This window comes from Hipposideros armiger, unplaced genomic scaffold (genome assembly GCF_001890085.2).
Source record: "Hipposideros armiger isolate ML-2016 unplaced genomic scaffold, ASM189008v1 scaffold_229, whole genome shotgun sequence".
In the NCBI taxonomy this organism is placed as follows: Eukaryota; Metazoa; Chordata; class Mammalia; order Chiroptera; family Hipposideridae; genus Hipposideros; species Hipposideros armiger.
In genome coordinates this window covers 1,926,577-1,943,718 of record NW_017731579.1, presented here as the reverse complement: position 1 = coordinate 1,943,718, position 17,142 = coordinate 1,926,577, and the positions used below count along the sequence as shown (strand labels likewise).

Here is a 17,142-nt window from a genome sequence, read left to right as displayed (position 1 = left end):
CTGGTGAATCCCAAGTGATTTTCAACTTTTTTCTTTCAGCAATAAAGCACAGACACACTTTCACTAACTTTTATAAATTCCAAGATTATGAGTATTTTTTGAGATGGGGCAAATGTTTCTCTGAAGTTTTTAAAGAAAAAAATGACTGCCTTTTCAACAAATACAAAAATTTGTGTATGCTTTCCAGATGAGACTCACTGATACAACACTTTAAAAATACTATATATTGTAAGTGATTACATATCTAGTTCTAAAATGACATCTGAAATTTGTACTGTTTCTAAAAAACTGAATTCTAATGGATTCCTATATATATTTCGATAATTATAGTGTTTAGAATGTAAAATTCTCAAACTGCTTTATTTGGCTTTTAGTAAATTATTGTAGTGTATGTATCGGGGGTGCCAAAAAAAATGTGTACACATGACTTGTATTCATCCTTTGTTATTGGTATATATTATTACAATTTTAATAGTTTTTTCCTTTCTTAAAATGTGTATACATTTTTTTGTCACCCTCAGTATTAAATCAAGAAATTTATAACTGTGCTTTCTTTCTTGTGAAGTTACTCCTAGAAGAACTGACCAGTAGTTTAAAAGAAAATCAATTTTAATGCATTAAGGCTTTTATCCTAAATTTTAGATACAAGAGAATTTTTGCAACCACAATAGGGCGATCAATTAAACAAAGAGTTTTTAAGATTCAGTGCTTACTTTCTGTTGTTGATGTTGTTATAATTATTTGATAGAGATGAAGGAGAGATCTTTGGTAAAGTTGAAAAATTGGATGCACCTGGGGACCTTTAAAAATATGAAAATGTTAAATTAGATAAAAAATGCTGAATTTTGAAATTAATTATGAAATAAAGAAAAGAACCAACAGATGACAATGTATGTAGTAAATGAATGCTGGAAAAGATTTATGAGCAAAATCACTATATATCCTTTGGTTTTCAATTTCCAATGCATTCTTTTCTATAAAAAAAGGTACAAAGGGAACTATTTTCAAAAGAAATTTATGAAATTAAATATACAACTTGATATTATTCCTATAAATCTAACCCCAAAATACCCAGTTCTCAGTTCAGGTAAGCATTATGAGTATTTTACAATAAGTAATTTCCTTAAATCAATGAAATTAAAATATTAATTTTTAAGGGAGCATGTAAAAAAAAATCGACTTTGTGTCTCAGTAGGTACCACGGCATTCTAATTATATACAACATCGACACAGAGATCAAAGGATTTACCAATTTTCTAAAATGTAAGGCAACAGGGATAGAACAGCATAAGAGAATTCCGAACACAATCCCCAAAAGTAATTTTTGGCCAAAGTTATCTCTGTAAAAATAGAAAAGACATAAATTTAACTATATGTTACATACCTCACTAATTCAGAATCTTTTTGGAGAAATCTCAATTATTAGCTTTTAATCAACTAATATGCTTTAAAGGCATGACTTATAATCAACAAATCCATTATAAAGTACTTAACAGTCTCTGAAAGATCTAATTTCCTTTTTAATTTTGTAAACAATTTTAATTTTCCACACCACATCTAGGCCATGGTTTGTAAGATAACTTCTGGCCTAGTATATCAGTCATCATAAATTCTAAATTAGTGAGGCTCAAAGTGATTAGTTTTTAAAAATTCTTTGTTTCCTCTATTCAGTTGCTAATGAACAATGAAATGGTCAATGGGCAGGAAAGTATAATCTACAAAATCAGCTTTTAGTAATTTGGATTTCAATAAATCTACATACTTACACTGTTGTTATGCAGACTAAATGGGTGAAAAATTTTTACATATGAAAATTTTTATTAACTTCTCAAGTTTTACTTATTATAAATCTTGGTAAATATTTTCTCTTGGTTTTAAAGGAGGTTGTTTTTGTTGATTCAGGCTGTACACAGGTAGATTACACTATGTGTAACTAGTTAGGTGACTTTCTGACAGAAGACCCTTACAAGATTTTATTCTACTATACTAAGCTCAAAACACAAAGCATAATGAAACAAATTCTAACATAAAACAAGGTAGAGAGGACCTATATAAAAGGTAGTTTTATAATCTTAATATTTTAAGGTACTAGTTTTAAAATATTAAAAGAAATATAGAAGTATCTTGGCATTTTTTTCCTTCACATTAAGAATGCTAACGTAAAAAAAAACTACATTTATTAGACATTGAGGTATAATGAATTAAGGAGGTTAATTTTTCAAAATGTGATCCAGTTGACTATAGTTTAATTCAATTCATTACAATTTTTCAAGAACACAGCTATAAACCAAAATGTTCCCTTGAATTGTACTTATAATAAAATTAATGGAAATAAAGATATATTACTTCATCCAATAAAGTGGCTGAGGCACATGTATTTTCTTTTTCTGCCCATCTGTAGCCTTTTAACTATTCATTAGCAACTCTATCCAAGGGTAGTATTAGAAGTTTCTATGAAATTCATTAAAACACTCAAGCATTGATTTAATGAATACTACATGCCTCACCCTTGGTAAGTACTAGGAATACAAAGACAGACAACAGTTCCTGACCTCCAACAGCTCACAAACTAATGGGAGAAAATGATACATAAGCAAAATCACTCTAAAACAGTATAAATCCTATACAAATTTTAAAATTATAACAAAATATAAAATTTTGTGAGTAATGTGGTGATTTTAAAATGATATGCATAATTGGAGGGGTAGATGGGAACTGAAAATGAGATTATTCCAGGTGGAAAGGAGAGAACGTGCAAATGTATGAAACTAGAGACTATAATGTGTTTGATGTGTTTAGGGAATTACCAATAAATTCAGCTTGGCTGAAAGAGTAGCAAGTATGTGGTGATAGGAACAGAGTTAGTAAGGTAGGTATGATAACAAAGGACTTTTTATATTTTATAAAGGAATTTGGATTTCATCCAATTGTGCTAGAGTACGTTGAAAGATTTTAATAGGGTATCAACATAATTGGATTTGTATTCTAGAAAGGCACCTCTTGAGGAAGAGACAGAGATTGGAGACTGGAAGATCATTTAGGAGAAAATAAAAATAACAAAGGTAAGAATTAATAAAGGCTGGGGCTAAGATAGTGGAGCAGTCAAGGCAACATGTCTTGAATGTTTAGGAAGAGGTTCTCAAAGTACAGTCCATGGACCCTTATAGGGTTCTCAGATCTTTCAGGGTACCCATCTATGAGTTCAAAACTATTTTCATAATAACACCAAGGTGTTATTTAAATGTTATTTGACCTGTTTCACTGGTTGGATATTTTCACTGACACTGCAAAAACAAAGGTGGTTAAAACTGCTGACATTGTAGCATGAATTCAGGCAGTAACACCAACTACACACTAGTGTTGCTGTATTCTTCACTGCATCCCCCTGTGCTCCCCTGCACCTCTGCCCCCCACTGCTCCTGCCAGGGCAGTAGGAAATAGTTTCACTTAAGAATATCTATGTTGAAAAAATAAAAATTACTGATTTTATTAAATTACCTTTAATTAAAATTTGATACTGTGTGACAAATTAGGAAGTTTGCATAAAGTGCATCTGCTACATACTGAAGTAAAATGGTTGTCATGAGGAAAAAGACTTGCGTGATTTGAATTTTAAGCTGAATAAACCATTCTTTTCACTCTTTTACATAAAACGCTATCTGGCAGACATTTTCTCAAAAATACATGAAGGGAGCCTGTTACATCAAGGAAAACAACGTAAAGTATTTGTTGCCAATGATAAAATTCAAGCGTTCAAAGAAAAAAAAAAGAACTCTGGACAACTTGACTTTGCCACCATGAGCTAGATATAGCTTCCTACTACTTAGACCCGTTTTAACAAATGTGATTAAAAAGATACTGTATAATGACAAGTCAACATGAGAAATACCTGCATAACTCAGTATTTTCTACTGCATGAAGTTACACATGGTAGATGTAATGTAATAGTATACAAAGTTCATCGATATGATGTCAGATTCCACATTGCAATTAACCTTTCATCACTAAACCACCACTGGTCCAGTTCTAATGTGGTATCAATTATCTGAAAAGAACTTCTCCCTGTTCCAAATACATACTTGTGCGAGGCTGAATATACCTCAACCCAAACAATATATCACAAAAAACTGAGTGCAGAGAAGCACATATGAGAATTGAGCTGTCTCCTATTAAAAAAAATTTGCAAAAATGCAAAACAATTCTATTCTCAGTAAATTTCTTGTTTCAGAAAAGTTACTTTTCACCAAAATATTAATTATGTCAAAACATAAGGGTTTAGTAGTTATTTATAAATATTTACAAATTCATTTTTATTTTCTAAAATATAGGTATCAATAGATATAAACCACACGACAGTTCTTTGGGTCCTTAATAATTTTTAAGAACGTAAGGTTGTATGAGATCAAAACATCTGAAAACTTCAGGTTTAGGAGGTAGAATCTGTAAGACTTGCTGACTAATGAAATGAAAGAAATGAGGTTACGGAAGAACTCAAGATGGTTCTCAGGCAGTACCTGAAATAAGGAATACAGGATATAGATACAATTTAGGTTAAGGAGATGGGAGAAGGTGAGGGAAAAAGATTTGGCGTTCAATCTGACATGGTGAGTCCTACATGACATTTAGAAAAAATCTGGAAAGCTCCAGGCTAGAAATATAGGAAAGCATAGCTTTGTCAGCTTGATCTCAGGAACAGGATTAGCATTGAGTCCACCCGCTGATTTTGAGAGCCTCAGGTGGAAATTTGTAGAATGTCCGTGCATTTAAAGTGTGAGCAGAGCTGCTGTATATAGTCAGTGAAGCTGTATTCTGCACAATGCCAAGGAGGGTCTTGTACATAGATTACAATGTGAACAACACCGTAAGAGCTGTGTAGTATACACCTGCACAACGAATCATGGCAGCCCTGGAGAGGAAGAGAGCCAGCCTGACAGAAGATTGGTCAGAGAGGTGAAAATAGTCCTTGAAAAACTATGGTATAATGGATACAAATTAAGAGAAATTCTTTAGGAGATAGTTAACAAAAAGACATATTAAAGAGAAATCAAATAAGCTAGGTTAAAAAGAGTCAAATAAGGACTTTGTTAAATCCTGAATGGGTGGTAAGGAATAGTTAAGTATTACCTTTTTAAAGAAATTGATTGCCAAAAGATGAAAAAGTAAAGAATGGTATTTAGAAGAAGTTTATGGCTTTTTTGCTTTTGTTTTTAAAGAGGGGAGAGATTTGTTTATATTTATAGGCTGAGGGGAAGATGATACTGAAAAAGAAACAAAGGAATGAACCAGTGTTATTTGAGTGCCAGCTATGTTGTGGTGATATGCTAGGCATTTGTATATAGAGGAAAAGAGGAGACAATGAAATTAAAAGCAAGGTCTAGAAACCACTAGGATAAATAACATTGGTGGAGAGGTTGTCCTTAAAGAGCATGGATTTCAGAGAGAGGATGGGTGTGGTCCACAGGTAAATTTAAAGTATGATAACACTTTTTAAATACTGTTACAGATATTATTGGTGAATGTTAACAGTTAGATCACTTATCTATTCTGATTCCAATTTCTGACCTAGATTACACATAGCGCTATCTAGCTAACATGTGTGGAGTTAAATTAGGAGTTGACTGGGTCAGTCTGTGGATTATAACCTGAGCGTTTTAGCTCTCTTCCTTTGATGTAACTTGGAAATTACACTGTTCATAAGCAACTCTGCTCTAGTGGTTTTCTAAAGAGAGAGAAAAACGCTTAGCATGTTATACATAGACTAGATACTAAGCGTACATATATTAGATACTAAATTTAAGTAACCTAGTGTTAAACTAATTTTTGCTAGTTTGGGCTTGGTATAATATAAGACAGTGATTCAGGGCCGGCTGAGTGGCTCAGTTGGTTAAGAGCTCGCTCAAGAGTTTGAGCTCTGAGCAACAGCGGTTCAAGTCCAGCCCGAGCTGAGCTGCCGCTGAGCTGCCAACAGGTGGCAGGATGGCTCAGCTAAAAAAAAAAAAAAAAGACAGTGATTCATCTCTTAAAAAAGACAGAAAAAAGGTAAAACTATCAATTTAGCTGAAATAATTTCATGAAGAAAGAAAACTAAACTTTATCCCTGACAACTGAATGCAGTATTTGAACTTCCCTATTCCCACCGTTTCAACTAAAAGCATGCAACTCAAGACTAAATTGAACTTCTTGCTTCAACAGAAAAACAGTTTATTCTCGGTAAATTAACTGAATATTTAACATACAAGGAAATCTAACACCATAATGAGCAATCAAAATATAGAGAAGTTAAATCTGAAAGTTTACATAGCAAAACAGTTGTGAACACAATGCAATATGTAGGTGATGTGTTATAGAAATGTACGATGGAAACCTATATAATTTTACTAACCAATGTTACCCCGTTAAATTTAATAAAGATAAAAGCTACTTTAGTTATTTTCAAATCCGACATTAAAAAAACCCAACTTTGTAAAATTTGACATTATAAAACAAAAATTATCTTAAGAAAAATAAGACCAACCTTAAATAAACTTTCCCTATTTCTAACAATCATCCTAAGATAAGTTCTTAGAGAAAAAGAAAATTTTTAATCTGTTGAAAATTTAAACAATTTTACTGTTGTGAGATACAGGCTTGTTCAGTTCAAAAAGCATTTGCTATGTATGCATGCCTCCTCTATGTCAGGCAGGGTGCTAAGTACTTAAAGGTAAACAAAAGCGAGTTGAAGGGAATTGATATACAAATTGCTTCTCAACTTTATTTTTGTTCCTTATTTTGACTATTATGTACGGTATTTATAACACAAAACATTCCACTTTTAAAAAATGAAATTAGTTACTTTTCTTCAGCCATTATGACTCTTAGCACCAAATCTGTAAATTTTTATGTTTAACTCTTATGATAGAAATTTCCAAACATACATAAGACCTCATGTTACCCAATATCAGTCATTCAGCTTCAAAAATTAACATTCTGCCACTCTTGTTTTATCTATAATCTCCTCATTCTCCTTCCCCCCATATTTTTACTAGACTATTTTGAAGCAAATCCTAGACATTCATAATTTCACCTGTAAATATTACAGTAGGCGTCCCTAATAGGTAAGAGATCTTTTTCGGTCCCAATCTAGTACTCAGTTCGTGTTCAACTTGATCTCAACTGACTCAAAAGTATCTTTTCTCCCCCAAGTTGGTTAGTTTGGATCAGGATCCCCAAAAAAGTCCATATATTTGCAGGTTAATAACTTCAAAAGCCCTTAATGTTCCTATCAACTAACTTCTCCTCTGGCTTCATCTTACTATGATGTTAACATTTAACATCTTCAATGTTAAACTGAGGAAACTCCAAGTACAGAGTCATGGGGAGTGGGTTTATGTGTAAACACAAGCATTTCCAAAAAGGATGTGGAGTTTAGACAACTAAAAATAACCAGAAAAATGCAGTTTATTGGTAAATAGCAGCATATAGGGGCTTCATTCTAACATTTTTATGATACCTTTGTGTTTAGGTGACAAGTACCTAGGAAAGAATGTATATATTTATATAACAAAAAGACTTATATGTCAAGTACTTCCTCTCCCTCTTCAGGAATCCTGCCTTTCCAATCAAGTTCCATCTTAGTTATTTTTCTTCTTTTAGTATGTTTCATGACGAATGATCTGATTCAGGTGTTCCATTTTCTGACTACAGTATCCATCCCCTTTCCCTATAATTTGTTTCTTACTCCCATCATGCAGTCTCCACTTGTAAAATACACTGAATCTCTTCTCTTCTCCCTCCAGTAGCAGTGCTGACCATTCCCTTTCTTCTAGAAGCTCCTATTCTTAGCCTCTATGACAAAATGGGATCCAAGTTTTCCTGAACCTTTAGGATTATTCCATTTGATCTTTTCGTTTTATACCATTACTTAGGGACATAGTATATAGTTCTAGTTAGTATATTACTTAGTCTATAGTTTTTTACATTTTTGATTAGATAATTCATATATGCTTATATTTCTCATCCCATACCTGCAGTTCTCATTACTCTTCAAATATTGGTTCCCTATCTTTAACTGCATCCTAGGCAGTTCTGTTTGGCTGTACCATTACCTCAAACTTTACAGTCTCAGAAAAACTTTTAATATGTCTTTTTTCTTAAAGAGAAAAATAAGAACAAGATAAAATGAGGCAAAGCACAGAAAAAAATTATAAAAATTCAAAATGTCTTTAAAAATGACAACAAATTCCGGATTCCGGAATACTACCCTAGATTAATGACTCATTGGTTGTATTTCAAATTGAAGAAGTGTGATCAATTTAAAATGTATGAATATGATTGAATGACAAGGAAATGAGACTCTTGAGCCATCCTCTCAACTCCCACAAACCAAAATCACTCAATTCCCTACCTCTAGTAATTGAATAAGGTTAAAACTGGTAACAAATTTGTATACTTTCATAGCGACTTTAAGAGTGCATTTTCTTTGAACTATGATACCTCTTTTAGTAGCAAAACAAACTGTCGTAACTAAATCTATTGTTTCAAATAAGCAGACACTATCATGCTTATAAATACTTAAAAATCCTCAGTACAACTTTTGTTAAAATGAAAACAATATGTGATAAGTTTCCTAATATGTATTGTAATAATTTTCAATCCAATAGGTCTATCTACCATTTCTAAATCTATATAGTTAACCTTACAATTATATATGCAAATAGACTTAATTACTCTCCAAAAAATTCTAAAGAAGTATATGTTAAGTTTTTCTACTTGCATTGAAACAGGTACAATATTGAAATATAGTATAAACAAAACAAAAACAGAATATTGCAGTCACCTAGGTGTTTATTATTTATCCTAACCAAAAGTAGTACGCAATGGTTTTATTTATAAAGTGCTCCCTCTCTCCAAGTAGAGCACTCAGGACAGAGTGCTGTAAAAATACTAATATGGCATTAGGTTAGGTTTATACTTAAGTGTTTCAGTCACCAATTTGGAATTCTTTTAATCAGAACAACACAGATGGCAGACGGACAACATATGAGTAAGAACTACTGGCTTAGTTTTCCACTTGTTTTTTTTCAGCCTCTCATGCCTTATCTGGTTGATTTAGGTTTCTTCTATGGTTGTTTTTTAGCCCATGAAAACTGCCTCTTCAAAATCATCGATGACCCTTACTTTTTTCACCAGATACTTAATCATGTCTTTTTGCCAATATTTTTTAGCATTCATGAAAATGTCGAAGTCAACTTCTCATGCTACTTTCACAGGAAGAATTTTTACTTATTTCAGAAAAACAGCAAAATTTGGAACTTTTTATTTTTACAATGTTAATAATCTGAAAGCATTCTTTGAAACCATACAGAGAAAAAAATAAGAGTACAATTTAGTCAAAATTTAATAAAGTTGTACCTCAGTTAGAAGCTATAGCTAAGGAATAAGGTGTTAACGTTAAAGACATTTTCTGGGAAGTAAGGGATCAGTAATCTATTGACTAGGTTTCTCCTCTCTATAGGGATCTCCAAGCTTCTACAATTATTATACTTTAAAATAATTTTTCAGAAATACAAGATTGAACTAGTCACATATGTCCAACTGAATAGATTATCCACCTGATGCCAACATCTTTGGAACATGATAGAAACATTTAGGAGTTAAAACTTTTCTAAGGTATCATTAGAAAAGACAGTGTTTTTGAGAACTTGTAAGAAATTTAGATACTTAAAAACTAGTTTACAAATGAAAAGTTCTGGGAAAAAAAAAAACAAAGCACTTGAGGTTTAAAATATAGCACAAATATAAAAATTTCGAATGATGTGTTGATCTCTAGCAGAAAAATCCAGATAGAAAACTTTTGAGTTTTTAGGTAGGTTTTTAGATTCCTAATACAGGTTTTGGGTTGTTTTAGGATACACCCATTTTTACAACTACAGGACTACATATTTTAAACAAAATTATATTTTACCCTTAATATATTTTTTTCTTAGTATTTCTTCTCAATCAAGTAGTCCAAAAATTTATTTTTCAGCAGAGGATATATGGTCTCAATTCTGATCAAAATGGGCCCTGTACAATTTTAGGACTTCAGAGCACTTAGTTCCTGTTTTCAGTGATATAGAAAAGTCAGACAATTAATACTAACATGCTTTCTCTTATTGAACATATGCCTACTGTATTCTTACATTTTCTTGTTCAGAAGCAGTACCTAAAATACAGATTGCTGGGCCCATCACCAAGATTTATATTATGCTGGTCTGTGGTAAGGACCCTGGAGGCTGCTGCTGATGGTGGCTCACATAGTGCATACGTATTAACAAACATTCCCTACAGAATTTCTCAAGTGTGAACCTTAGACTGGATCACAAGCAATAGAATCATCTGTGAGATTATAAGAAATGCAAATTCATGAGCTCCACCCAGATCTACTGAATCAGAAATTCTTGGGATGGGTCTAGGAAACCGTGTTTTAACAAACTCAACAGGTGATTCTTTTATCACCATATTATAGCTTTTAATGATTTTTCCTCAACTTTTGACGCTCTGTGTAGAAACTGGTTATGCGTTAAGCAGTATGAGCAGCCAACAGATCCCAGATTAGGGATGTTTATTAGAATTAGCATCTCCATACCACATTGAGGACCAGGGACTGGTCTCCTGACAATCTGATGGCAATTTTGAGCACATAAAACAGGCTGTTCTCTTATCCTAATATCTTGAAGTTTCTTTCTTGAGGGCCTAAAATTACATGCCCTCTGCTGGAGCAGAATTTGTCTAAGTCAATGTGTGCTTTTAATGTAACTTCAATGAATACACAGAATTCTATTCTTTTTTTAAAGCTGGCATTCATCCAGAAAAAAAATCTGCATCCTTACTTCAATTATATACATATAAATAAAAGCAAGTGACAACTTCTCAAACTTATTTTTCTTTTCCAATCTGTACTCCTATTTTCCTCCACTGTAAGTGCTTTCTCTATGTTCTTAAATATTTTTATATAATACGTTGTTTTAAATTTACATAAATGGCACTGAATTAAAACCTCGTTTTGTTTTTACTTTTTGTCTCAACTGTATATTTTAAAGCTTATCCAGTTTTAAAGATCTCATCACTGCTACTTCTGTGTGCTACACGGTATCCACAGTATACCACCACTCATTTTCTTACTCACTCTATCTACAATGATAGATAACTGATCCAAATCTGCACTACCACTTCCTCAAACAATTCAGCTACAAAGATTGTACCTTCAGGGACCTGTGTAAAAAGTCCACTGAGTGCTGGCTCGAGGGATTAAGCATTCCCGAATTAATTAAACACTGACTATGAGCGGTGCTACTACAACAGTTTATACTTCCACCACTGTATGAGACTTCTCTTACAACCCTCCAAACACTTCATACTGGCAATCTGTTAAATTTGTGTCATTCTGATGGCTATTGGGTTGTATCTCATACTTTATTTATTTTAATTTTTCTGGTTACTAGTGAGTTTGTATATACCCTCATGTACCTGTTAGCACTTGGGGTTCCCCTTATTTAAGCTACCTATTCATAGCTTTTATTTTTTTTCAAAGCTTTTTTGTTTCTGTTAATTTATAGCAGTTCTTTACACAATGTAGATATTATTCCCTTATAGGTTTTAGATTTTCCAAAACTGACATCTGACTTTTAATTTTGTGTACCTTTAACAGAAATACTTTATTTTGATGTAATCAAATCCATTAATTTTTCACATTATGTTCTGTGATCTCTAAGACAGATAATCTCCAAAATTTCTTATTAGCTTTATAGCTTTACATTTCTTATTGGGTTTGACTCCTTCTGGACTCCGTCTATGTATATAATGTATAAGGTACTGATTCTGCTTTCGTTTTCTCCAGTTCTAATAAAATCTAAGCATCTCTCTGCTTTAAGCAGCCTGTTTCTCATTGACTAGTTAGTAAACTTATCAAGTTCACATATATACGTGAGTTTTTCAGAGCTCACTAGTTTATGCCAGTCTATTTGCCTTTCTTTGCTAGCATCACACTGTTTTTATTACTATAGCTTTATAGTACCTCTCACTATCTAGTAGGTCCAGTGCTTCTTCCTTCTTTCTCAAAATTGATTTAGCTAATCCTGGACCTTTATTACTATATCTTAATTTTAGAAAGAGTTTGTGAAGTTTCTAAAAAATAAATAGATAGAATTTTGAATAGGGGGCACTGACATGACAGATTTAGAAAGAGGCATTACTAGGTTAAGGCATATAGTACATGATAATCTTCTGCCTTTTAACAAAGTTAGAATTTTTTTCTGTGAGGTTTTATGCATTCCTAATTAGGTTAATTTTTGTCATGCTATTTTCTAAGTATGTTACTAATGGTAATTAGGAAGGGTCAGGAATCTTTGGCTCACAAGCCAAATCAGTTTGCCATGTTTTTGTAAAAAACATTTTATTGGAATACAGCCACAACCACTTGTTGACATAATGTCTATGACTGCTTTCAAGTTACATCAGCAGCGTTATAGTTGAATCAGAGCCCATAAGCCCTCAAAGCTGAAAATATTTATTATCTGGTACTTTATAAAAAAGATTACTGACCTGTGTATAGAAAACACCTATTTTTAAAAGTTAACCTTATATTAGAAAATCTTGCTAAATTTTCTCAGTTCTAGTAGTCTGCTGATTGCTTTTGGATTTTATGTAGACAACTGTATCATATGCAAATAGTGAATTTTATTTCCTTTGTTTAACTTGCAATCTTATTTGGTTTGTGTTCAAAATTACTCAAATATGTTTACTACAGACTTCAGGTATACAGACCATCAAGTTAGAAGAATTCCCTTTTATTAGTTTTCTGAGAGTCTTTTCATATACAGACGCTAATTTCAAAATAATATTTTTGTGTGTTCTAATAAAATATCATTTGGCAATTTATACATATTGTTATCTGGTATTTCTCACATTTTATAGTGAGTGGATACTTAACTTTTCATGCTTTAATAATTGGGCTCTCTATTAAACTGGTCAATTCAGTGAAGAATGTGACTCTTAATTTACTTCTGTGAATCTCTAGAGTAGTACTTAATTATGTGTATAGTGTGCTAGCTATTACATGAGAAACTGTTTCCTCTTATAGAAGCAAGTACTACAGTTGTTTAAGTAAATAAAAATGGTACTGTGCTAGCAGATAGCGAAGATAATAAAAGAGAATATTACAATTAGTTCAATCTTTCAGGTGAAGCCAGTTATTTAAAATAGACAAGATCTCTCAATCTTTGGAACTCGTGGTACTTTTATATTAACTTACAAGGGATTTTGTAGTTTCAGATTATTTAAAGCTGTAACAAGTGTATAACAATCTAAGAATAAGCTAGAAAAAAACAACAATAATGCTGATCAAAAAACTAAATGTGAATATTCACAAAGAAATTATACCTAAAAATTTCATCAATCAAGAAATCTACATAATTCTATCATGTGCTTTTACAATCTTCTTATATTAGGCTCTACCCTTGTATTATATCCAACTAAGTAGAGTAAGAATAAAATTAATGTATTTGGGCATATTCTCATGAAGTTTAAATGAAAAAACTTCACACACGATAAAAATAGAGAGCCATTCATTAAAGGTGCATTTTAGTTTTGAAGAAAATTAAATACTAAGTCGTTCCCTTTTATTTGCTAGGTCAGCAATTACAAAGATATTATTGATTTAAGAATTATTATTTTAAGCATTTCAAAGTACAGGTTCACAATCCCTTATTAGAAAATTTGAAATTCCTAAAGCTCTGAAACTTAAAAATGTTTTCACAATTCATTTGAGAGCAACCTAACATGAACTGCTATGAGGCTATTTATGGTCCTTATTTATCCTATTTAGTGCAAATATTTGCTGAATATTAATGTATTTGATTATGACAGTCCCCTGGACTCTACTGAAATATAATAGGTGGCATATGTACTTATATTGCTTCTCAAAGGTTTGAAAAATATGAATATTGAAATACAACTAGCCCTAAGTGTTTTTCATAATGGAGTGTAGATCTGATCATTCTAAAATTGTTAAAAATATTTTTTCCCATTTCGTATGTTGCCTTTTCACTATGTTATTTCTCTTACTGAGCAAGACCTTTTTAGTTTGATGTAATCCTATTTGTCTATTATTGCTTTTGTTGCTTGTATTTTTGCTGTTATATTCAAGAAATCACCACCTACTCGTATGTCATGAAGGTTTTCCCCTAAGATTTCTTCTAGAAGTTTTATAGATTCAGGTCGTATTTTCAAATCTTTAAACCACATATCTGATAAGGAGTTAATATCCACAATATATAAGAAAGTCCTATAATTTAATAGCAAAAAAACCCAAATAACCAGATTAAAAAATGGGCCTATGAACTTGAATAGACATTTCTCCAAAGAGCAAACTGGTCAGTAGGTATATGAAAAGATGCTCAACATCAATAATAACTGGGGAAATGCAAATCAAAACCATGAGATACCACCTCACACCTGTTAGGATGGCAATTATCAAAAGAACAAAATATAACAAGTGTTAGCAAGAATGTGGAGAAATTGGAACCCTTGGACACTGTTGGTGAAAATGTAAAATGCAGCAGCTACGGAAACAGTATGAAGGTTCCTAAAAAAGTAAAACTAGAACTACTATATGATCCAGAAATCTCACTTCTGGGTCTGCATCCGAAGGAACCAAAATTAGTATGTTGAAGAGATATCAGCACTCCCATGTTCACTGCAGTACAATTCACAATAGCCAAGATATGGAAACAACCTAAATGTCCAACAATGAATGAATGGATAAAGATTATGTGGAATATACATAGAATGGAATATTATTCAACCTTAAAAAAGAAGGAAATCCTGCCATGTGTGATCATACGGATAAACCTGGAGGATATTACGCTAGGTAAAATAAGCCAATCACAGAAGGACAAATATTTCATGATTCTATGATAGATGAAGCATCTAAAGTAGTCAAACTCATAGAAGCAGAGAGTAAAATTGTGTTTGCTGGAGAAAGGAAGATATGGGGGAATTAATGTTCAACAGGGATAAAGTTTCAGTTATACAAGTTGAATAACAAAAATGTGCCTGTGCTTTACAATACTGTGTTGTGAACTTAAAAATTTGTTGAGGGTAGATCTCACGTTAAGTGTTCTTACAATTAAAAATAAAAGTTTAAAAGATTTCTAATTCTTTCATCCTTCACTTACCATCAAAAGCAATTCTTATACTCTTTTAATTCTACTTATGCTTTTGTATTAGAAAACATTTTAATAAATAAAAATATTACTTTCATATCAGAATCATTCTGAAAAAAAAAAAACCATTTTCAACAGATACTTGAAAAATACCACAAACAAGCTTAAAGAAAAATTTAAACGAAACGCTTAATAGTGATTTAACTGTATTAGACAATATAACATTTATAACATTTATACTGTACCTCATTCAGAGATATAAATTGGAAGCGTTTTTAGTAATAGCATCTTAAGTGCAAACTTACATACCTTCTATACTGAGAATATTAAAATTTAAAAGGTATATACATGTGCAACATACAATTACATTCTTCTATCATTCTGGATTTCATTATCTCAAATCGAAGGCTTCAAAATCATGCAATAAACCATAAAAAGTGGGAGCACTTACTTAGGAGTAGAAGGACCCCGTGGCCATGTTCCATCTTCATTTTTCTGTTCTATCACTAATACCTGCGAATATGACACAAAAGAGGGGTTTTCTTAACCCTGATGTTAAAATAGTTTTCGATTAGCTGAATTCACTAAGAAACTAAAGTAACCCTCTGATTAATTAAAGGACACAGTGGACAAGGTGAAGAGGTATTTGCATTTTGATTCCAAAGCTGGGCAAAGGAGACAAAAATATAAGTCGAATGTTAGTAAGCAATTAATAGTCAGAAGAAGGTCAACTATGAAGAAAATCATTGGTTTTATGACTTTAAGTATAAGAAAGTTTAAACCAAGTAGGTAGAATATAAATTCCTTGAGTTTAGGGAGTGCACTTTCTATTTCTCTTCTATAGCTTGTAACTTAGTACTGAGTAAAAAAACAGGTGCTCATTACATGGTTGTAGCTGTTATTAAACATACTGATGTATGAACTTAGCTACTATCATTACATAAGTATTGAGGAACAGCGACACAGATAATTCCAACTTACAGATTATACATTGTATGAGGTCTTGAAATTTGTCTTTTTTTACTATTAACATGTAAATTATAGAATCTTTTAATACATAAATGATAGAACCACATTTATGAGAATCAGACTAAAGTTACCTATTGCAGCATGGTTAAGGTAGGCAAAAATTACCTCTAATAAATGAAAAGTACTGGCTAAGGCAGAGATATACTTGATTCTAAAACATCCCAGAATCCTTCCTCATATTTTCCAGTATAAAAAAGCCTTTCTTCTAGTTTTGCTACAGGTGAGTCTATGCAAAGAAGAAAAACTAAGCAAAAACAATTAAACTAGCAAAAGAAATATGTGATAATCTCAACAAGAAGTTATATAATACCTAAATTTCCATGGGAAAACTATAATATAGAAAATATGCTCTGAAGTAAATTCAGGATATTGCAAACTTGAATACATTCTACCTATTCAGTCTCATCAATTTTTTCTTAAAGTTGCAATTTTGTAACCTTGTCTACATACTCTTGGTAATATACTTTTGTGGACTGTACGTTTCAGGCCATTTATATACTGGCATTTGTATCCTAATCATGTAAAATGTAAGCCTGTTTCAGAATACATACAACAAACAATAAAATATTGGTTAAAAAAATTTCAGGAAACCATGTTACTAAAAAAGTACTCTAATTAAAATATTAAAGGTGTCTCTAAAAAATTAGTATTTCCTACATTCAAAAACATATGAATATATGAAGTATATGTACCATAGAAATTTAAGTAGTACACTTTGCACCTACCATCCTGATCCCTCCCTGATCATTCCTCTCCCTACCTGCCACAGACAGCCGTGATCCTCAATATTCTGATATCATTCTGATATAGTCATATATTTATATATTTTTAGACTTATAAAATTGAATTTAGTGATTTTCAACTCTTGCAGAAAGTTTTCCTTTACTGTAACTTATAACTGTACAGATATCAAATATAAACTATATATATA

The 17,142-nt window shown here is 31.9% G+C and overlaps 1 protein-coding gene across 4 annotated transcripts in view; it reads right to left on the bottom strand.

Annotated features, from left to right (window-relative positions):
- The window catches only part of USP15 (ubiquitin specific peptidase 15), a 129,176-nt gene that overhangs the window by 47,598 nt on the left and 64,436 nt on the right, over positions 1–17,142 (bottom strand). For 3 of the 4 annotated variants that reach the window (XM_019654745.1, XM_019654748.1, XM_019654749.1), the window contains 2 exons: positions 15,634–15,695; positions 714–800 (listed from right to left, as the gene is read on the bottom strand). In XM_019654745.1, the coding sequence (XP_019510290.1) occupies positions 714–800; positions 15,634–15,695 (149 nt within the window). The remainder of the gene's footprint in view (positions 1–713; positions 801–15,633; positions 15,696–17,142) is intronic. The other variant, XM_019654746.1, reaches the window with a different exon arrangement.